The 20238-nt window shown below is 35.4% G+C and overlaps 2 protein-coding genes across 4 annotated transcripts; both read right to left on the bottom strand.

Annotated features, from left to right (window-relative positions):
* Positions 1-1257: 1257 nt before the first annotated feature.
* On the bottom strand, positions 1258-8203 carry LOC104102446 (dol-P-Glc:Glc(2)Man(9)GlcNAc(2)-PP-Dol alpha-1,2-glucosyltransferase). Of its 3 annotated transcripts, none has more exons than XM_009610149.4 (8): positions 7940-8203; positions 7736-7824; positions 5120-5453; positions 4267-4537; positions 2888-3025; positions 2581-2788; positions 2094-2236; positions 1258-1924 (listed from the first exon to the last, which is right to left on the bottom strand). In XM_009610149.4, the coding sequence occupies exons 1-8, from the start codon at positions 8027-8029 to the stop codon at positions 1665-1667; spliced, it is 1533 nt and encodes a 510-aa protein (XP_009608444.1). In that variant the 5' UTR covers positions 8030-8203; the 3' UTR covers positions 1258-1664. The 3 variants fall into 3 exon arrangements, with proteins under 3 accessions (XP_009608444.1, XP_009608445.1, XP_009608446.1); XM_009610150.4 differs by having other exon boundaries at positions 8003-8203; XM_009610151.4 differs by having other exon boundaries at positions 5120-5412; positions 7940-7969.
* A 2509-nt stretch (positions 8204-10712) lies between these two features.
* Positions 10713-15044, bottom strand: LOC104102445 (actin-71). Its single transcript, XM_009610147.4, has 5 exons — positions 14952-15044; positions 13804-13866; positions 13288-13681; positions 11721-12334; positions 10713-11029 (listed from the first exon to the last, which is right to left on the bottom strand). Exons 2-5 carry the CDS (start codon positions 13861-13863, stop codon positions 10964-10966), a joined length of 1134 nt encoding a protein of 377 aa, XP_009608442.1. The 5' UTR covers positions 13864-13866; positions 14952-15044; the 3' UTR covers positions 10713-10963.
* Positions 15045-20238: the final 5194 nt, after the last annotated feature.

Here is a 20238-nt window from a genome sequence, read left to right as displayed (position 1 = left end):
GTAAATGGTAAACCTTTGACAAAATGGAACATAGAATTCTGCTTCCACTAATTGTGTTACACCCTTTCTAAGTTCTTCTTCTTCTTCTCCATACACTTTATTCAATCAACTTCGTCCTAATTCCAAGTTAGTTGGAATTATCAATACCCCTTCCGTCCCCTTTAATTGATTTTTTTGTCTTTTTTTTATAGTCTAAAATATTTTATTTTTTTTCAAATATCAAGAAGGAATTAACTTCTTATTTTTAAAGTTGATCTTGAAGTAAAAAGTCTAGGTATTTCCAATAAATAAATTAAGATTAATATGGTTAATTTCATTGTTAGTTAATGTTAGTATATTAGCATTTTAATATTAATATAAAATATGCCATGATCTCTCTTAATTAACTCATGATCTTGAAAAATAGTCATAACTCCCCACCAACCCATAACGTAGAAAATGGCCATTAACTCTTTTGTAAGTCTTTTCTCATATTCTACCACTAATTACACACCAATTCATCCAATATCCCATGTTTTTCATGATTTCATAACTTATTACCCCACTTTCTTCTAATTTAATCCAAGGAAGAAATCCTATACATATAAATAAGAGTCTTTATTCCATAATATGGTGTGATAAAAAAGTTATTGAGTACTTAAAAAGTGAGGTTAAAGTTGTGAAACAAGAAGAAGAGTGTTTTGCTTTTGTTGAAGGAAGATATTCATAGTGGTGGAGCTTTGGACTCAATTACTTATCCAGAGTTTGTTCGGGTCATATGACGTGATCCGGCTGTTGTATCTTGGGGGAGACAGGTCAAGAGGATTACTGTTGGACCAGTGAAGACTTTACTGCTCCTTAAAGAGAGCAAGATGTCTGCGCCTCAACTTGAAGATATTTTATTTTTTCATTTTATTTTTCAATTGTAATTGTATTTTCTCTAACAGTTAATGCTAAAATGAAGATTTTTTAATATGTGTGAAAACAATCAAAAAATCAATTAAAGTGGACCGGGGGAATATTATTTTTTTCTATCTGCTTTATCAATCCGTTTAATTTATGTATCTTAATTTGATTAGGCACATAATTTAAGACAAAGGAAAACTCCTAATTTTGTGGTCTTTAAAGATTTATAATGTACCAAAGTACGTCCTTAAATCATGCTGTCTTAAAAATGTGAAATGTTAAGAGGTGAAAAGCTACTAAACATAGTAAGAGGGTATGCTTTTTAAATAGATTAAAAAGAAAAGTAAGATACATAAATTAAAACGGAAGAAATATTCAGAAGATTTATCATAATTACTTTATTTCACCGCCAGTCAATCTACCACACTTGGCTCTTGTTCATTAGTATTTAGAGATTTGATCGGGATTAAACATATTTTATAAAGTTCCTTTTACCACTCATTCTGATGCTAATAAAGCCATTGTACAATATCAACGGCAACATCTACCAAAATTTGATAGCCCACAGCTAGAGCATCATTCTCAATGAAATGGTATACCCTAAAGTTACAAAGATGATCCTAAACTGCATGTCAAAAGTAGAATAGGTGTAATGGTGCCTTGTGAACTTTATGCTTGCCAGATGAATGAGCAAATTGGCCAATTGGGATCAGCAGTTACAGCCACAATACTGGTGCAGCAAATATAAACCACTTTAGTTCTCCAAAGTGTCTGTCTTGCTACCATATAAATCTCTGTACACCACCCTCATGGACCCAAGAAAACGGTCGGAACAAGAACATATACATAGTGAAAAAATTGATGGCAAAATACAGCACTCCCATCAGAAGCCAACTTCTGTCATCATCAACATGAGAATGGAGGATCAAGAAAAAGAATGGAATGGTATAATATCTGAACTCTATAAGTGGAGCAGGAATCAATGTCGCAGCGGTAGCCAAAAAATATACTAGTACCCATGTCTTCCTCTGACTTTTAGCTGCAAATGGAGGAAGAAGGAATATGCTTAGGAGAAACCACAGCTACATACAAAATTTTCTCTTCTTTGAACATCTATTGCACAAACCGGAGGTACCCCCAGGAGGAGCTAGGGATGCATATTCGAAACAACATATGCAACTTAAAATAGGACTGAATATTTTACTTACCCAAGATATTGAAGATGGATATCCATGAATAAACATACAGTGGAACCAGAAGGTACTTCATTGTCCAATGAAATTTGATTACTTTTCTCCAGAGATAAAAGGGATAGTGTCGATTGTCAGCAACGAGATAAGGGTGGGCAATGCTGCATTCAACAAAATATTATGTCAAAATACACACTACCATTTCCTGGTCACTTGAATCCAAACCATTGCCCTTCAAGTTTGTGAGGAACCAATTAATATCAAATCAGAATCAACTAAAAACAATAATGCACACACCCAAAATCTCTAAGAAGTGAACTCCCATAAATCTTTGCTTGCAATAAAGAAGAAAGACATAAGAAAAAAAACACTTTATTTGGATTGCAGAACAAGAAAGTGATGAATGGCTCAAAAAAATTAATAAATAAAAAGAGAGAAAAAAAAAGGAATACAAGGATAGTTGAACTGAACTTGGAAAACTAACAAAGATTTTCAATCCTCTAACCTGAAAAAGTGCACTGAGAAGAACCCAACGATTAACACCGTAAACAACTGAAAGAAACTGACCAGCTTATTTTTCTTCCAGAAGGACTGAGCCAACACTGCAGCTTGCCTAATTGTGAAGTGCACGGGAGTAATAAACAGCGCAGATACCAAGCTAAAATACATCAATTGTGCAAAATGTGGAGAAACTGTATGAGCCTCTTTTGCACCTGGAATGTAAAGAACGCACGTGCACACACGATTAACAAAGGAAGAGACACCATAAAGAAACAAAGAAATGAAAGTTCAGAGAGAGAGAGAGTTGGTACCAAGAACTATACTCCCATTCCAACAAACAAAGGTAATGAAAGCGACCATAACTATGAAGTAAGGCCAAAAAGTTGCAAAAAGCTCCAACTTAAGTTGCCACAGTCTTGAGATAATTTCACGCACCTCATGGGAGAAATCTGAAAAGGAATATATTCTCATGTACAATAATGTAACATAAACAATACTGGCTAATAAACTTGCATAAACAAAAGGAACCAAAATCACATTGCAAACTAACATGCAAGGAAGGATAACTATGCAATGAGCCCACAGGAGCTTACGTGTTTGTACCATGCCATCTGACAAGAAAAGCTTACATGTTCGAACCATGCTTAAACACAATGGGCGAATTTGTTGCCAATGTGTTCGTGAACATGCTAGGCACTCTGGTTACATTTGAAGGTTGCCTCAAACATGTGAAGTAAGTTTTCCACATGACACTTCTTGTAAGAATGTTTGCAGCAAGGAACGCTCTTTCGAACTATCTAATTTTGTATTTGATCCCTCCTAATAGATCCTCTCAAGTCAAAGGAAGTTTGGCTACTAAACCTGATATACTAACAAAGCAATTTTGATAGAGAACATGAAATTGCAAAAATGAGAAGGATGAAAAACATGCCCAAGAAAAAAAAGAGATTTACTCTGAAAATATGAAGAATAAAATAAAACACTTACCAGAACATGTAATACTCACATTGCTCATGTATTAGCAACACATTAGGTTTGTAAGAATTAATTTATGGAGGGATCTCAAAAGCCTGAAATTCATTTATTGAGGGTTAAGTGTGTTTTGTCAAGAACCACAAAGACCACATGCAGATGTTGCTGGGATCAAAATCTCAAGTTTCTCTTGCTAAGTAGTACTATTACCTAACAAACAAAGAGAAGCATATTACTAAGGAAAACACTTATAACTATTTCAAGTAATAAAAGTTCCTTTTCCTCCCCCGCCCACTTCTCTAATGTGAAGTTGAGGTGCTCTAACAGTTAAAAAGAAGATAATGAAAAAAGCACAACCAAAAGTATCTCTATGTAGGACACAAGAAGTGGAACATCTTTTCTCCTTTTATCTTCCATGGTCACCAGAGTTTTTTCCCAAAACAGATGAATTGCATTCACCATGCAGGTTCACACGTAAACCGTTTGGATATTTCACCTCATAAGAAACACTTGACAGCTTGTACAATTGAACTTGATGTATTCCACAACAGTGTTTGATTGTAATTATTTTACCCGATGTACTTTAGATAACTGAACAGAAATTACTTGTCAAAAAGAAGATAATTGGATAGATATAAAAATCAATAGATGCTATTATGTGTCCTAACACCACATAAATGCAGATGAAAAAACTCAAAACAAGATGAGATAAGAGAACCTGAGGAAGGCTTTGTGGAAGCAACCGTTTGGTGGACAGAAGAGTTGAATGTAGCTGCCTGATTACCGATTCTGCGCTTTCTCAAGTTAGAGCCTGTTCCGACACCTTGATTCCAAACTGAGAAAGCATCTTTACCTTGTGATGGACGAGATTCAGCCAATACAGCACTATCTTTCTGCTGAGTTAGAATATAGTCTAAAACCCCCGTGCATGATATAAAAAGGACCCATATGATATTTGTTTGCCGTATCAGCACAGCCAGAGCCCCAACCTTCAGATATATGAACACAGGGTTAACTTTTCACTTAGAAAAAAAGTATGGCCAAATTCAGTTTTTGATCATCAAATGGAACTATCTAAAGAGGCTAAAAAGATCTACTCCAGGAAGGTGGTCAGGCTTGAGAGGAAGAAATTTTTGTTATGCAGTTAACTATTGCTTTTTTCTTTGTCTCTTTATTATTATTTTTTCTTTTTTTTTTGGGGGGGGGGGGGGGGGGTATTGAGTATTGTTATTATTTTGATACAGCTCAAGTGGAGAGAAAACATTATACAACGCCAAAGCACACTGTAGGCTAATGTGTGGTTTCCAGTAATCAGCAACTTGTCAGATGTTAAAATCATAAATATCCTTGGAACATGTTTTTGGTGCATGAATAACTAAAGTGCATATAAATTATTGGAGAAAAAATCTTTAAAAGGTTTCGACTGATATTAATCACAAAAGTCATACAGAAGAATACAATTCCATACGAGGAGTAAGCTATAAAGAGTTTGATTAAAAGTCAATTTCTAACTTTGCTCCATGTTATTATCGACTAGAAAGAATTAAATGGGATTGAGTTGATCCTCTTACCAGGGAACTCAAGAAATAATTCTTCTTGAGACTCATAAAATATGATGCCAGGACAGCAGTTAGTGATGCTACATCTGTATAATAAAGAAAACTGAAGAACCAGTGAAGGGGATACAACGCTAGGACAACTGTCCGAAGAGTTACTTTTCTGTCACTAAGGGAAGGCCTGAGGTGGGTAAGTATGTTGTAAACCAGAATGCTGCAAAATACAGCCAATACGCCATTGCTGGAGCGTAGGAGAGAAGAGGAACAAGCATCTGAAAATGAAGCACCTATTTTCATATAGAACAGCCCTGGAAACAAAGAAGCAACATGGGCAAGTGAAACAATATACCTGCAAAAATTTTAAATTATCTGCATCAAATTCCCTTATCAGTTAGATCTAAAGTGCTGTTTTCAACTGAATCATCTTAAAGAATATTTCTTTTCATATCTATGGATCAAGGTCATGGCACATGATATGTGATACTAGCTCCGTCCTTTTATTTCTTGTTCTGTTCTTTACATCCTTTTTCTGTTATCTCTATTCCTTTTTTCTCTTTGACAAACAACAGAGACAAATCTGAGAGAATTCTTCGTATCATTTGATAATGTCTCTATAGCATTTAGCTGAAATCTAGTCACGTCAAAGAACCTCATTGCACCAAAGATCTATAGGTCACGGGTTCGAGCCATGGAATCAGCCTCAAACTTCTCATCCCAAACCCAAATTCATGACCTCAAACCGCCGCAATAAACCTATTTTACATGGCCATTAACATAAAATTGAGAGCCTGAGAGAAAGATAGTATATACTACATAGTACAGAGAGAACTAAGTGCCATAACCTTTAGTAATTGCTTTTTCAGTTATCTTGTTCGATCTTATGTCACTCCCTCCCGCCTAATTTATGTGACATTCTTTCCTTTTTAATTTGTCCCCAAAAATAACACCTTTCTCTTTTTGGAAACAACTTAATCTTAGAATCCCCATTTTACCCTTAATGACACAATTTTATAATTAGCCACAAAAATGTCACGGCATGTCTAAACTACAAGTTTCAAAAGCCACTACTTATTTCTTAAACTCTGCGTCCAATCAAACACCTTCACGTAACATCAGATGGGAGGAGTAGCTATTTTGAATACTTGCACATGAAGCAACTTTTAGATTCTTGCACCCAAAATTATTGAATTTGTATATTAGAATATATACATGAAGTAGCGTATTAGCAAATAATTTGGAGTTCTCTAACACTACAGGTCCTTTACATTTTCTACTTCAAATCTTTAAACAAATTGAAATCACTCATAGCAAACACTAGATTTAATGTAAATATACCAACATTATAAGCCCTAATCTCAACTAATTAGTATCGCCAATATGTGTCCTTTAATTCCATTTTGTATGTTTTACGCTAATGTCTGCATGCTAAAAACAGAAGACAATAGTAGTATACTAGTATGTGCATAAAGTTGGTTTTGCAATATCAAAAAATTGTAACAAAAAATGCTTGACATTTCGGTTATCACTGAATTAGTGCAATATGTTGCCTCCATATTACTCTTTGCATAGACTCTTCCTTTAACCCACTTTTTCAAGATAATTGGTGGAGAAAGAATGTAAGACTGGTACCAACAACTCCTATTATGAAGAAACCACTTGCTAAATTAAGACCATCAACAAGGTGAAGCTATACTTTGGAAGAAAAACAATATACAATTTGCAATCAAATAAAAGGGAAAAGACTCGTAATCTGTAGATACACAAAGCATGTAAAATTCCTATTTCCTATTTCCTATTTCCAAGATTCGTAATCTGTAGGAGAGCATAGCATGTACAATTCCTATTTCCAAGCAGACATGCTTGGTTTTCTCCCTAAGAAGAACACATATATTGCTATTTCCAGGGCCGCATCTACAGTGTTGGTTACGAGTTCATGTGAACCCAGTAGCTTGTCAAGATGTTGAACCTAGTTACTAATGTGGTATTAACTTGAGGTCGCTATAGAAACCCATAAATTTTAGATCCTGGATCTGCCTCTGGCATAATTTAACGCCCAAAGGAATCAAGAAACTATATGAAGAGAAACTCGCTGCTAGTAGTCATTTAAACATATTCCTAACTATTCATAAATTTATTCGTCTTGCAGAAGACAAAATTGACTGCACAAGGCTAATGGTGTCAGAGTACATGACCCTCAACAGGAAAGTGTGGAGGTCGAGAATAGGGTTATGGGTTGACAGGTAATCGGAGTTTCTCCTTGTCTTACCAGTAGTATTAGTACTAGTCTTGTATTTTCCTATTCCTAGTTCCTTGTTATTACACGGTGCATCACTCTTACCGGTAGTTGGCACTATTCTTGTATTCTCGTATCCCTAGATCTTGGTTACTACATGTTTTGCCATTTGCTTCCGCTGTCTTTTACCTTGTTGTTGCTATTAATTGGTTATTGCTTCTTTTTTACTGTTCTTGAGCCGAGGGTCTACAACCTCTCTACTTTCACACTTGTGAGATTCCACAGGATTTGTTGTTGTTTTTAGGCTAATGCTGTCACATTTCAGTTGCAAAGTCCCTATTTTCATGTACTCCAAAGCTGTAGGTTTCAAGTAATGAGAAAAACGAGGTAATACTCACAGTCCAGGAGGGGTAGTGATCATGGGATCCCAACTTCTGAAATTGCCTTTGCAGTACTGTTGCGCTTGAGGTATATGAAATATCTCATCCTGAAAAATCACCCATTATCCACTTTACACCACTATATATTTATCAAATCAATCAATATACATTCATAAAGAAGAAAAATTGATTAAAAAGAAGGAAAAAAAACAGAAAGAATACCATGTAAGGATCAGGCACAATGCAATTGACGAGGATCGATATAGCTACTACCCATGAACTTACAATCGCCACAACCGCAATTTTACCCATTTTGCTCCAACTCCGGTTAATGGGTCTTCGCTGATACAGATATTGGGAATCCCTGAGCTGCTGCAGGCAGATTCAAACGACGACGTTTCAAGTTTTCTCTCAAATTTCTCTCCTTTGGGTCTCCAAGTTTCAACCAAGTGTGAAATCAACCCTTATATTTGGCATAATAGTAAAAAAAAAAAAAAACGCCTTTTATAATTTTGTTATGGAAGATGATATATTTTATTCTTCTGTATTAACTACTAGAGGAGGTAAAGCCCGTGTTGCGCAAGCACCCAATATTGAAAATCTAAAATTATTTTGAGGTGTTCGAATATTTTTAAATAATCTTTCAAGTATTTAAGGGAAAATTTATAAAATATTTAAGTATTTAACTAATTAAAATATGTATATTGGCCGAAGAATAAATAAATACAATATATATTGGATGGATTAGTAATAGAAATTGTTCCAAGTGCATACAAGCACTGAATTTCACAAACAAAAGTGTAGATGGCATCCATAATTAAAGAAATTCAGTAATTATTATTCGATTATTATTAGCTCATTAATAAATCAACAAAAATTGTCCCAATTTATTTCATCCTTATGAATAACCAAGGAGCTTGAATTTTTCTTCGTTGACATTTGATTAGTTAATAATATTAAATAAAATGATATTTCTTTTTTTAACAGAAGGAAAAATAATCATAAAATACAAACGATAAAGATATTAGTCTTTGGACAGTAATACCACGAGTTCTAATTGGATCCCATGATATTAACATCAATTTCTCTTTGTCAAAAGGAATGCAAAATTCACAGAAGATATAAAAATATAATTAATTTACCACTAATATTTAAACTAAATTGGAGTTAGTGTTTTTTTTCTAAATGGGAATGGCTTGAGTAATGATTAATAAAAGTAACTTAACGTTTTGATTTGAGATGGTGCAATATCATTTAAGAATTAGCCTTATGTAAATAATTTGTGGCTTGGTTATAATAGTTAATATTCTCCTTGTTCTTATTTTAAAATCAAATAAGAAATTAAGAGAAAAAAATGTTTACACACTTCCAAAAATATTAAAACAAAAAATTGATTACAAACTTTTAAACATTATATATTTAGAAAAATATAGAACTTTTACTTTACATTTAGGAATGTAAATTGTTGGATTATTTAATTTTTTTAAAATTTTATTAACTTTAGTTTTCTCTACCATTTTTATTTGATATTTCATTTTTTATATTTTGAACTATCTTATAATATATCTTGCGATGTAATTATACAAAGCTCCTCTCATCCCCAAATAAAATTTGATTGATAAAAAATATATAGTAACAAATAAATGATATTATCAAAGTACATAAATATTCAAAAGTTACATAAAATAAAACTATAAAATATAACTTGTAAGAGCTGAAAAATAGAGTATTGTACCACGTACATACAATGATATCATCACTTCAGTAGTAGTGGAGTCTAATAAGTAAAGCAATAAGAATTTAGTGGGCCCACCATAATCAAGGTAGAAGTTTAAAACAAATAAGCAAAAGTCGTTCCACGTGGTTTGGGCCTTGAAAATGCCTCAAAATTTCACCTATTTACATCAATATGTGATGGCAATTAATGTAATAATGTACAAACACAGGGGCAAATAGATGTTCCAGTAAAGCAGACATGGCTTGGCAATTTGGGCCTCGAGAATGCCTCAAAAGTTTCCTTTATTTACCAAATTGTGTGATGGTAATTGACGTAATAAGATGCAAAACAGGGGCAAAAATATTATTGGTGAAGCTGGCATAACGAAGTAGAAACTCGAAGGGTATTTTTGTCAATTCACTGGACGACCCTAAGCTCCTCTCTTAGCGGCTTCTATAATAGTAGTTAGTAATAATACATGTTTCAGTTCGTATTAAATTAATGTTTGTGTTACTCGTATGACTTTGTGTAAACTTTTCTTGAGATGCTTATCTTATTAGAAATTTTTTGCAAACCTTAAAAAAATTAACATACACAATTTGGAAATATTTACTTATGATCAATAAATATAATATGAATTAAATGCAACAACATCAGAAGAAATATAAATTTTAGTCCTTTTTTTAAAAGATGAAAGAAAATTACCATGAACGTAAATACCAAAACATAATTGCGTCACAATAACGAAATGTCTAATTTATGAAATATATTTTTATTTAATGATCTTTTTGCCGGATGTGGATGCTTAGATGGACATAGGAATAGTACGAGAATGGACAGCTTATGATGGAACTGGATACGTGCATTTCAGTAGAAAGGATTTGCAACTACCAAACTCTTAAGTCAATGTTTGCGTGAAATTTTTCTTTACTATTCCTAACCATCTTTCTTAAGAAAAGTTCATTCTGTGTACAATTTTATTTTAGTATTTACTAAACCATTTTGACATCAGTTGAGTTCTTTGGTTGCTGTTGTAAATCTTCTTGGATTCAGTACGCTTTTGTCTTTATTTTATCAATTTTAAAATCTCCTATCACACTTTGGGGATGAGGGACAAAGTGCCACTTAAACTTCAATATAGTTTTTCTTGATTTCTCTTATTATCTCTTCGTTAAGGATATAGAAATAAAGTCAGGTCGATATCACATATTAAAATTTGATGATACTTTATAATTGTAGATTTGTTCATTGCTTCAACATACGCATAAAAATGAACAGTTCCATTCAGCTGTAAAACTTATTATATGGTCCTCTCGAAATGGTACTACAGAAAAAGAACAAAATATAGAAATACAACATGATCTTTTGAGTATAATTGATTAAAAATAAAGAACTAAAAATTACACCAACTATCAATAACTCCCTAAAAGCTTTGCTATATAGAGATGAAACCAAAAGAAGAGGGGCCATTGCCATCATCACAAACTCAAATCTTGAACCAGACTCAACTGCCTTGTCATTTGTTATTATTAGAAGCACTTCCTATGCACAATGGAGGGGCCAGACTCATCATACTCTGCCTTAGCAATCCACATCTATAATCCAAAGAATGATGAGTATGTTAATTATTATCATTAACATAAAGATAAATGGGTTAACCAGTTGAAAAGGAGAATATATGTATAATAATATAAGGAAAATGCCCCAATTTGGTAGGGAGCGATAAAACTCCCATGGTGGGCTTTCTACGGCGCGATCTGGATTAGTCGAGCTAGTGAATTTTGGAGGGAAACCGGATGGTTAAACCCAAAAAAGCAAAAAAAAAAAAAAAAGACAGAAAATGCTAACTCCCCATAATGGGCTTTCTACGGTGCGATCTGGATTAGTCGAGCTAGAAGATTTCGAAAACTGGGTGGTTAAACTCCAAAAAACTTAAAAAGAAGGAAAATGCTAACCTCCCATAGTGGGCTTCTCCGGCGCGATTTGGAATAGTTGAGTAACCGAAACTCAAAAAAAAAAAATGTTAACCCCCATAGTGGGCTTTCTATGGCGCAATATGGATTAGTTGAGCCAGCTTATTTCGGTGCCATATGGATTAGTTGAGCCAGCTTATTTCGGAAACTGGATGGTTAAACCCAAAAAAATAAAAAAATAAAAAGGAAGGAAAATGCTACCCCCCCACTCCCTTTTAGTGGGTTTTCTACAACGCGAACTGGATAAGTCGAGCAAGTGGATTACGAAAACCGCATGGTTAAAACCCAAAAAATAAGGAAGGAAAATAGTAACCTGCTGGAAGGTGCTGAGGGATGCCAAAATGGAACCTCCTATCCAGACACTATACTTCCTTTCAGGAGGAGCAACCACTTTGATCTTCATGCTACTTGGTGCTAAGGCTGTAATCTCCTTGCTCATTCTATCAGCAATGCCAGGAAACATAGTCGATCCACCACTGAGTACAATATTCCCATAGAGATCCTTTCTAATATCCACGTCGCACTTCATTATAGAATTGTACGTCGTCTCATGAATTCCAGCAGCTTCCATTCCAATCAAGGAAGGCTGGTAAAGAACTTCAGGGCATCGGAAACGCTCAGCCCCAATAGTAATCACTTGTCCATCAGGCAGTTCATAGTTCTTCTCGACAGAGGAGCTTGTCTTGGACGTCTCCAGTTCCTGCTCAAAATCAAGAGCAAGGTAAGCCAACTTCTCCTTCATATCCCTCACAATTTCCTTCTCAGCACTGGTAGTAAAGGAGTATCCACGTTCAGTGAGAATTTTCGCCATGTACTCAGTGAGGTCACGACCAGCAAGGTCGAGACGTAGGATAGCATGAGGAAGTGCATAACCTTCATAAATAGGAACTGTGTGGCTGACACCATCTCCAGAGTCCAGGACAATACCTGCAAGAAAACAACGTAAATTTCCAAGAATAGGAATCCTATTCGACTGCAATTCATTTCATGTTTATCATCACAACAATTTGATAAATAAACCACCACAGGTCACAACATTTGAACCATTTGCACAATTACAATAACTGCTATTTCATTCACCAATTTTTTCCAGTACACTCAATAAAAGTACTTGGTATCCCTTATTAAGGTCTATTAAAGTTGGTTGTCCAAAAATTTGGTCTGTTAGTTCAAACAAAGTTTAAAAAACCAGCTAGGATTTCCTCATATTGTCCAACATTTCCCAGCCATATACACAACTACTTCAATCGCCAGTAGCGGATTTACATTGTGAATTGTGGTGCTCAAGCACCCATTATCTTTGACGAGATTGAGTAAATTTGCATAAGCAATTATAAAAATATTTAGACAAATATTGAGTGAGCACCCACAACTTAACTTCTTTTTCCTCGTGTTTTCAGAATTTTTATCGGCGAGCACCCATGACTTTAAAATTCTGGATCCGCCACTGCCAATCGCTCCACAAAAAAGTCAACAACAACAACAAACCCAGTATAGTCTCACAAGTAAGATCTAGGGAGGATAGATAGTACGCAGACCTTACCCCTACAGTAAATGTAGAGATGTTGTTTCCAGTAGACCCTCGGCAAAAGAAAAAATAAGAATAGAGCAGCAGCAACAAGCAGTAAGGAGAACAAGATAAAAGAAAACAAGGCGAAAGAAACAACATGTAGTGATAGAAATCTACAATATTATGCTCCACAAAAAAAGTCATCACATTATATTGTTAGAAGAAAATATCAACTCAATTTGCTCTGCTAGATTTATCATTATACTATTTTACATCAATAACTAAAACTAGCTTTAATGGATTTCCTTTGTTATAGACACAAAAACACAGTTACACTCAAAACCAAAACTACAGTGTGCAAATATCTTACCAGTTGTACGTCCACTAGCATACAAAGACAGAACAGCTTGAATTGCAACATACATTGCTGGGGCATTGAATGTTTCAAACATAATCTGAGTCATTTTCTCACGATTAGCCTTCGGGTTAAGAGGTGCTTCAGTAAGCAGAACAGGATGTTCTTCTGGAGCAACTCGAAGTTCATTGTAGAACGTATGATGCCAAATCTTTTCCATATCATCCCAGTTACTCACTATCCCATGTTCAATAGGATACTTCAGTGTGAGAATACCACGTTTCGACTGGGCTTCGTCACCAACATATGCATCCTTCTGTCCCATGCCTACCATCACCCCAGTGTGACGAGGACGGCCAACAATGCTAGGGAAAACAGCCCTAGGTGCATCATCTCCAGCAAATCCAGCCTGCAATAAAATATCAAATTCTTTTAACCATATATTGCATGCTAATTTCACAGAGTGATTAAAAATTAGGATCAATGAGAAATTTAAAAGAAACTGCTAAAAACTGGAAGTAAATTTATTACCTTAACCATTCCAGTTCCATTGTCACAAACAAGAGGTTGAATGTCCTCAACATCGGCCATTTTCTAAAATTTTCAAACAAGTAAAAAAGTTATAACCAACTGAAAAACAAGGCTAACGAAGCACGAATTAAGCCTTTTACAATCTGCAGAAGATTTGCGTGCTTTGTCCAATATATTAGGCAGCTTAGTAAACAAAAGATTCAAATATTGATGGCAAAGGTAGTGTATTCCAACAAACACATTTCAGAAAAAAATGAAATAAGCAGACCTCATAACTCAAGTTTGGTTTTATAATTTTTTTAAACCAGAGGAAAATCATTATTTGTCCAAAAAACATATATCTAAATAGTGAAACCTTAGAAAAAACTAGCAGGTAAACATTTTTCTATTCACATTCATTCAACTCCATACTATTAGGACATGTAGCATGATAATCCCAAACTTGGCTCAAATATCATACCATATTAAGAATATCTTTGAGTTTATTTAGCCCAACACGATGAGACACAAATATTCAGTCAAGCAGACGCCACGTGTGCGAGCGGAAGTATATATAATTATACCAAATTATAAAGCCAATGCATCATAAAATTGCAAGCCGATTTCCAATAAAATTTTATAATTTACACCTCGTTTTCAAAATTCCATTTGAACCTAAACTATTCATGTTCTTTTTCATTATTTTGGTAATTGATCGGTTCATAGACACATCCTTACACAATTATGCGAGCTGAAATTTCTATTCCAGAACAGTAATTTGTTTGGCATAAATGACCGAAAAACTAAAAATGATCACAAGAAAATGAATGTGTAAAACTCAAAATACTTGTAAAAAGAAAAATTTAATCGATCATAATTTCACCTTTCCTTTGATTTAAAAAGCCTAAAATTGTAATTATAGGCTGCATAGGGTATTCGAAGGCGAAGAAGGAAGTTGAACAAAAAAACAGAATATTCAGATTCTCTAATAATATTCATCTTTGTCACCTTAGTTTCAACAATAAAAAAAGGGGCGCAACTATTCAAGTTACCTATAGTTCATACACATACTAAATTCTAATTCAAAACTTAAAATGAACTTAAACATACTTAAAATCCAACAAGAAAAAAAGAGCAAATTGTAAAAGAGATAATATAATCATTCTCACCTTTGCTGCTGAGCTTTTCTTTACAAAAAAACCGTAAAGAGAATGTGAGAAAGAGTTTCAACGTAGAAATTAAATAAGGCAACGTTATGTAGAAGTGTAGAATAGGAGATATAAGGGGATGGATGTCAGAAGAACAGAAACCGAGAGATACGCTTTATGCGTTCGTGACTCGATTCTTTTGCCTTATTTCTCGATTAATTTATATTCTTTCATTTTAGTTTTATTAGCATTTGAAAAATATTTTCCTATTTCAATGGCCGTTATAAATTTTTCTAAGGTTAGTAAAGAGAAAAATATATAAAAATTAACACTTCTATGTATAAGATTTCTGCAATTAATTTTGTTATTAGTTTGAGTTATATATACTGATTGTATATAAGAAATTGCAATCAAATTACTTATAAGATAATAAGTGAGTTACTATGATAAATGTTAAACTCTCTTCTCTCTCAGCGCACGATAGAGTGCTCGTGCTAGTGTACGCTGGCCAGGAATGGGGAGGTGCAGGCCGAAGAGGAATGCAACCACGATTCAGCTGATAGATTACACGGGGACTGGCAGTAACACTCAAAGCTTGGAAACACAGAGTACTAAGATCGTAGATTCAGGAAAAAAACCAATGGAACAACAACCGCCATTATCAGCCACGAAGGAAGGTATGAAAACACCTTCTGTTATGCTTCATTCAACAGTAATTAGTAGTGTGAAGGTAGCATCTGGGACTCAAACGAAGAATGTAACCCCTAGCTCTAGTAAAATTGAGACAATTGAGAGTAATCCCTTGCAGATTATTGGAGAATTGGGTGAAATTGGGGATAAGGGTGCCATGAGCAAAACCCATGGCAAATTAACAACTGTCGACGAAGAGCCAGACCAAAAGAAATGGGCAAATTTGTTTGTGGGGAATCGGCTAGCAGCAAAGGGGATGGATATGAGTTTCATTGCACCAACTATTATAAATAGTGAAGTAGTTGTGGAGCTATGCAAGGAAGAAGTGGAGGAGGACACGCAGAAATGGAAGCAAGCTTTAATCCTTTATGTTGTTGGAGGATCTCCAACTATATGAGCTATGGAACGATTTATTACTTCAGCATGGAACTTTGCGTAAAAGCCGAAAGTATATTTCGACAATGAAGGATACTTTGTGGTAAAGTTCAATTTTACTAATGACATAGATGAAGTGCTCTACTCAGCACCTCATATACTAAATAACAGGCCTATTATCATGAAAGTGTGGTATGCAGACTTTGATTTTAACAAGGAGGTACTATAGACCATTCCAGTGTGGGTCAAGTACCATAATCTTCCACTGAACTGTTGGGGAGCTAAGTTATTGAGCAAGATAAGTAGTGGTTTGAGGACTCCTTTATATGCAGATTCTTGTACCACTCATCTGGATCGGATTTCCTATGCTAGAGTGCTAATTGAGATGTATGTTATAAAAGAACTACCTAGGTCTATTAAGGTGACTGACCCAAATGAAAGGGAGTTTATGTAGGATGTAGTGTATGATTGGGTGCCTGAGTTCTGCCATACTTGCCTACAAGTGGGACACAAGTGCAATTCAGGTAAACAGTTAGGACATAAGCCTAGACCTAAGCATTTGAAGCAGAAACATGAATGGCAGCATAAAGCTGTGCCAAATGCGAAAGAGGCTCAAGCACCTATAGCTGACAATAGCCAAAGTGAGGTGGCAATAACTACTGCAGGTAAGAATGCCAGCAACAACCTTGAGAGTTCAAATGCAAGACTAGCTAGAGGAGGTGAAGAGCAAGCATGGAAAAAAATTATAGGAAAATCAGTAGCCAAGAGCAAAGATAGACAAGCAGCTGATGCAGTTAACATGATAAATGGTTTTAACATCCTGACAGAATCTGGTCTGCAACTAACATTACCAAGGCAAAGGAAGAAGGAACAAGTAGGCAGAGAAGTAACGGAGGAGAGGATGGGCCTTCACAACCCCTCTTTATACCTGTATGAAGCTTGTTGCATGGAATATTAGGGGATTAAACAAGACCCCCAGACAAAAAGAAGTTAAGATGTTCATTAAAAGTAATAGAGTTAATATGATTGTCGTGCTAGAGCATAACATAAAAGAGCAGTAGGCCATTCAAATAATCAGGAAAATCACCCCTGGGTGGGCTTGGATAGAAAACTATGAATACAGTAGTAGAGGAAGAATTTGGTTATTGTAGGATACAAATGAGGTAGACTGTCTGGATTTGGAAAGATATTCCTAATTCATTCATACTGCAGTATCAAGAGATTGAATATGAGGTTTACACTTACAACAGTATATGGTCTGCACCCTTTTGGAAGATAGAAGAAGCTTATGGAGTGACTTAACTAATCTACATACTGTACAGCAAGGTCCATGATTGATAATGGGTGACTATAATACTATTAGATCAGGAAAGGATTGACCAATTGGCAACCTTGTGCAATAAATAAAGATAAGGGACTTTAAAAACTTCATTGAAGATATTTGGCGGGTAGAAATAAAGTCTAGTGGAAGAAGTTTCACCTGGACAAATGGGCATACCTAAAACAAGATATATAGAGCCTTGGTAAATGTTTAGTGGATGCTGACCATGCCACATCTAGAAGTATTGGTAATGGATCCAGCTTGCTTTAATCACTCTCCACTAAGCGTCACCTTTGAAGATATTGAAGATAAAACTTCTAAACCATTCAAATTTCTAAATCATCTAGATGATCACAGAGACTTCATGACACTAGTCAGTAAAGCATGAGGGGGGCTAATGGACAGAATACTATGAAGGAAGTATGATAGAGATTGAAAAAGGTAAAGCAAGCTATGCAGGATCTAAATAATGCAGAGTACAGTGCAGTGGATAACAGAATAAAGCAATGCAGGAAACAACTCTATGATATCCAGGAGCGAGGAACCCTAGGCAACCTGAGAATATGGTCTTAGTAGAGAAAGACATGAAGGCACAATTGGAGAAATGGCTAGGGGTGAAAGAAAGCATTATGAAGCGAAAATCTAGAATATAGTGGTTGAAGTTAGGTGATGCTAATATAGACTACTTATTTGCAAATATGAAAAGCATATACACCCAAAACTAGATTATAAGTCTAATTAGGAGCAATGGGGAGCTGGTGCAAACAAAGCAAGGAATTGAAGATGAAGTAATAGGTTTTCACAGGCAGCTATTAGGCTCATCAGTTGAAGATCTACCTGATATTAATCTAGTAGTGATGAGGGATGGCCCATTAGGGAATAGAGAACAACAGTTAAAACTGGTGGCAAATGTCTCTAGAGAGGATATCATGCCCTGATAGATATTAGTCACAACAAATCTCCTGGTTGTAATGGCTTCAATGCATTATTCTTTAAGAGATATTGGTATGTGATTGGTGATAAATTTACAAATGTTGTGTTGGAGTTCATCTCAAGTGCAAACATGTACCAGCCTATCAATTGCACAACAGTTACCCTTGTGCCTAAGGTGAATAACCCTTCTAGAATCACTGAGTATAGACTAATGTCACGATGTACATTACTATACAAAATAATATCTAAAGTTCTAACAAACAGACTTCAGGGAGTTATGGATGGTCTAATGGATAGGAATAAGTCTGCCTTTGTACCTGGTAGACTGATAATGACAATACAATCCCTAACCTTGAGCTAGTAAAAGGGTATGGTAGGAAATATTTATCCCCTAGATGCATGCTGAAAGTGGACATGAATAAGGCTTATGATTCTATTGAATGGGCTACATGGAACAGGTACTAACAAACCTGCAACTCCCAGAAAAGTTTATGCAATGAATTATGAGGTGTATAATTATAACGATTCGACTGGTCGTTTTGAGTAATTACGTCCGGTTCGGCAGTTTGAGTTCATGAGTGGCTTCACCTAGTGTATTATGACTTGTGTGTACCATCGGTTTCGGTTTTCGGGTGATTCGAAATTAGTTTGGAAGAATAAATTTCATTGTTGAAGCGTTAAGTTAAAAGAGTTGACCAAGTTTTTTTGTGTGTGTTTGACCCCATATCGTAGTTTTAATGGTTCCGTTAGGTTCGGATGGTGATTTTGGACTTGGACGTATGTCCGGATTCGCATTTGGATATTTTTAGAAGGTTTCAGCATATTTTGGCAAAAATTAGAAAGTTGAAGGTTTGAAAGGTTGAGAGGTTTGACCGGGAGTTGACTTTATTGGTATCGGGTCCAAAATTTGATTTCGGGAGTTGGTATAGCTCGGTTGTATCATTCGAAACTTGCATGAAAAATTTGACGTCATTTTGGGTTGATTTGATATATTTCGACGTGAGTTTTAGAATTTGAAAGTTCATTAAGTTCGATTTGAGGTGTGATTCGTAGTTTTGATGTTATTTGATGTGATTTGAGGCCTCAATCAGGTCCGCGTTATGTTACGAAACTTGTTGGTATGTTTCGATAGGGTCCCCAGGGGCCTCAGGTGTATTTCAGATGGGCTACGGGTTATTTCTCTATGTTTTTGGACTGCTGGTTGCTGGTGTGCCTGCTGTTCTTCGCGATCGCGAAGATAATGATGCGACCGCGAAAGGTTTTTGGGGAGCTCAACAATTTTGTTCATCGCGGACGCGATCTTGGGAACGCGTTCACGATGCTTTGGCTGTCTATTATTCGCGTTCGCACCTGTCTGCTCGCGTTCGCATAGTGGAGCTGGGAGCTGGTGGACTTTTACTCACCGCGTTCGCGTTTGTCTACACGCGTTCACGAAGACTCTAGTCATTGTTCATCACGTTCGCGTGGTTTCTGCCGCGAACGCGAAGCTTTATTTTCACTGGGCAACAATTTGTTCTTCGCGATCGCGAGGATTGTTCCGCAATCGCGTAAGAGGAATCACTGGGCAGAACATAAAGTACTCTATTTCGAGGGTTTTTGATATTTTATCACGTTTTGAGTTATAGAGCTCGGATTTGGGCAATTTTGGATGTGATTTTCACGTGTTGGTTTGGGGTAAGTGTTCCTTATCCGGATTTGATTATACTTCATGATTTCATCTTTATTTTTATCATTAAATTAGTGTTTTGGAGTTGAGAAAAGATGAGGTTTTTTGAAGAAATCTTTCAAAATGTAAAATGATGATTTGAAGGACGAATTGATATCGGAATTTGGTATTTCTTGTATGGTTGGACTCGTTATCGAATGTGTATTCGAATTTTATAATTTTGATTAGGTTCTGAGACACGGGCCCGGGGGTTTGACTTTTGGGTTAACTTTTAGTTCTTGTTCAAGATTGAAGTTTTATTATCCATAATTGTTTCTTATGAG

This window comes from Nicotiana tomentosiformis, chromosome 7 (assembly GCF_000390325.3).
Source record: "Nicotiana tomentosiformis chromosome 7, ASM39032v3, whole genome shotgun sequence".
Taxonomy (NCBI): domain Eukaryota; kingdom Viridiplantae; phylum Streptophyta; class Magnoliopsida; order Solanales; family Solanaceae; genus Nicotiana; species Nicotiana tomentosiformis.
The sequence above is the reverse complement of the archived record's forward strand: the minus strand, read 5'-3'. Positions and strand labels throughout refer to the sequence as shown.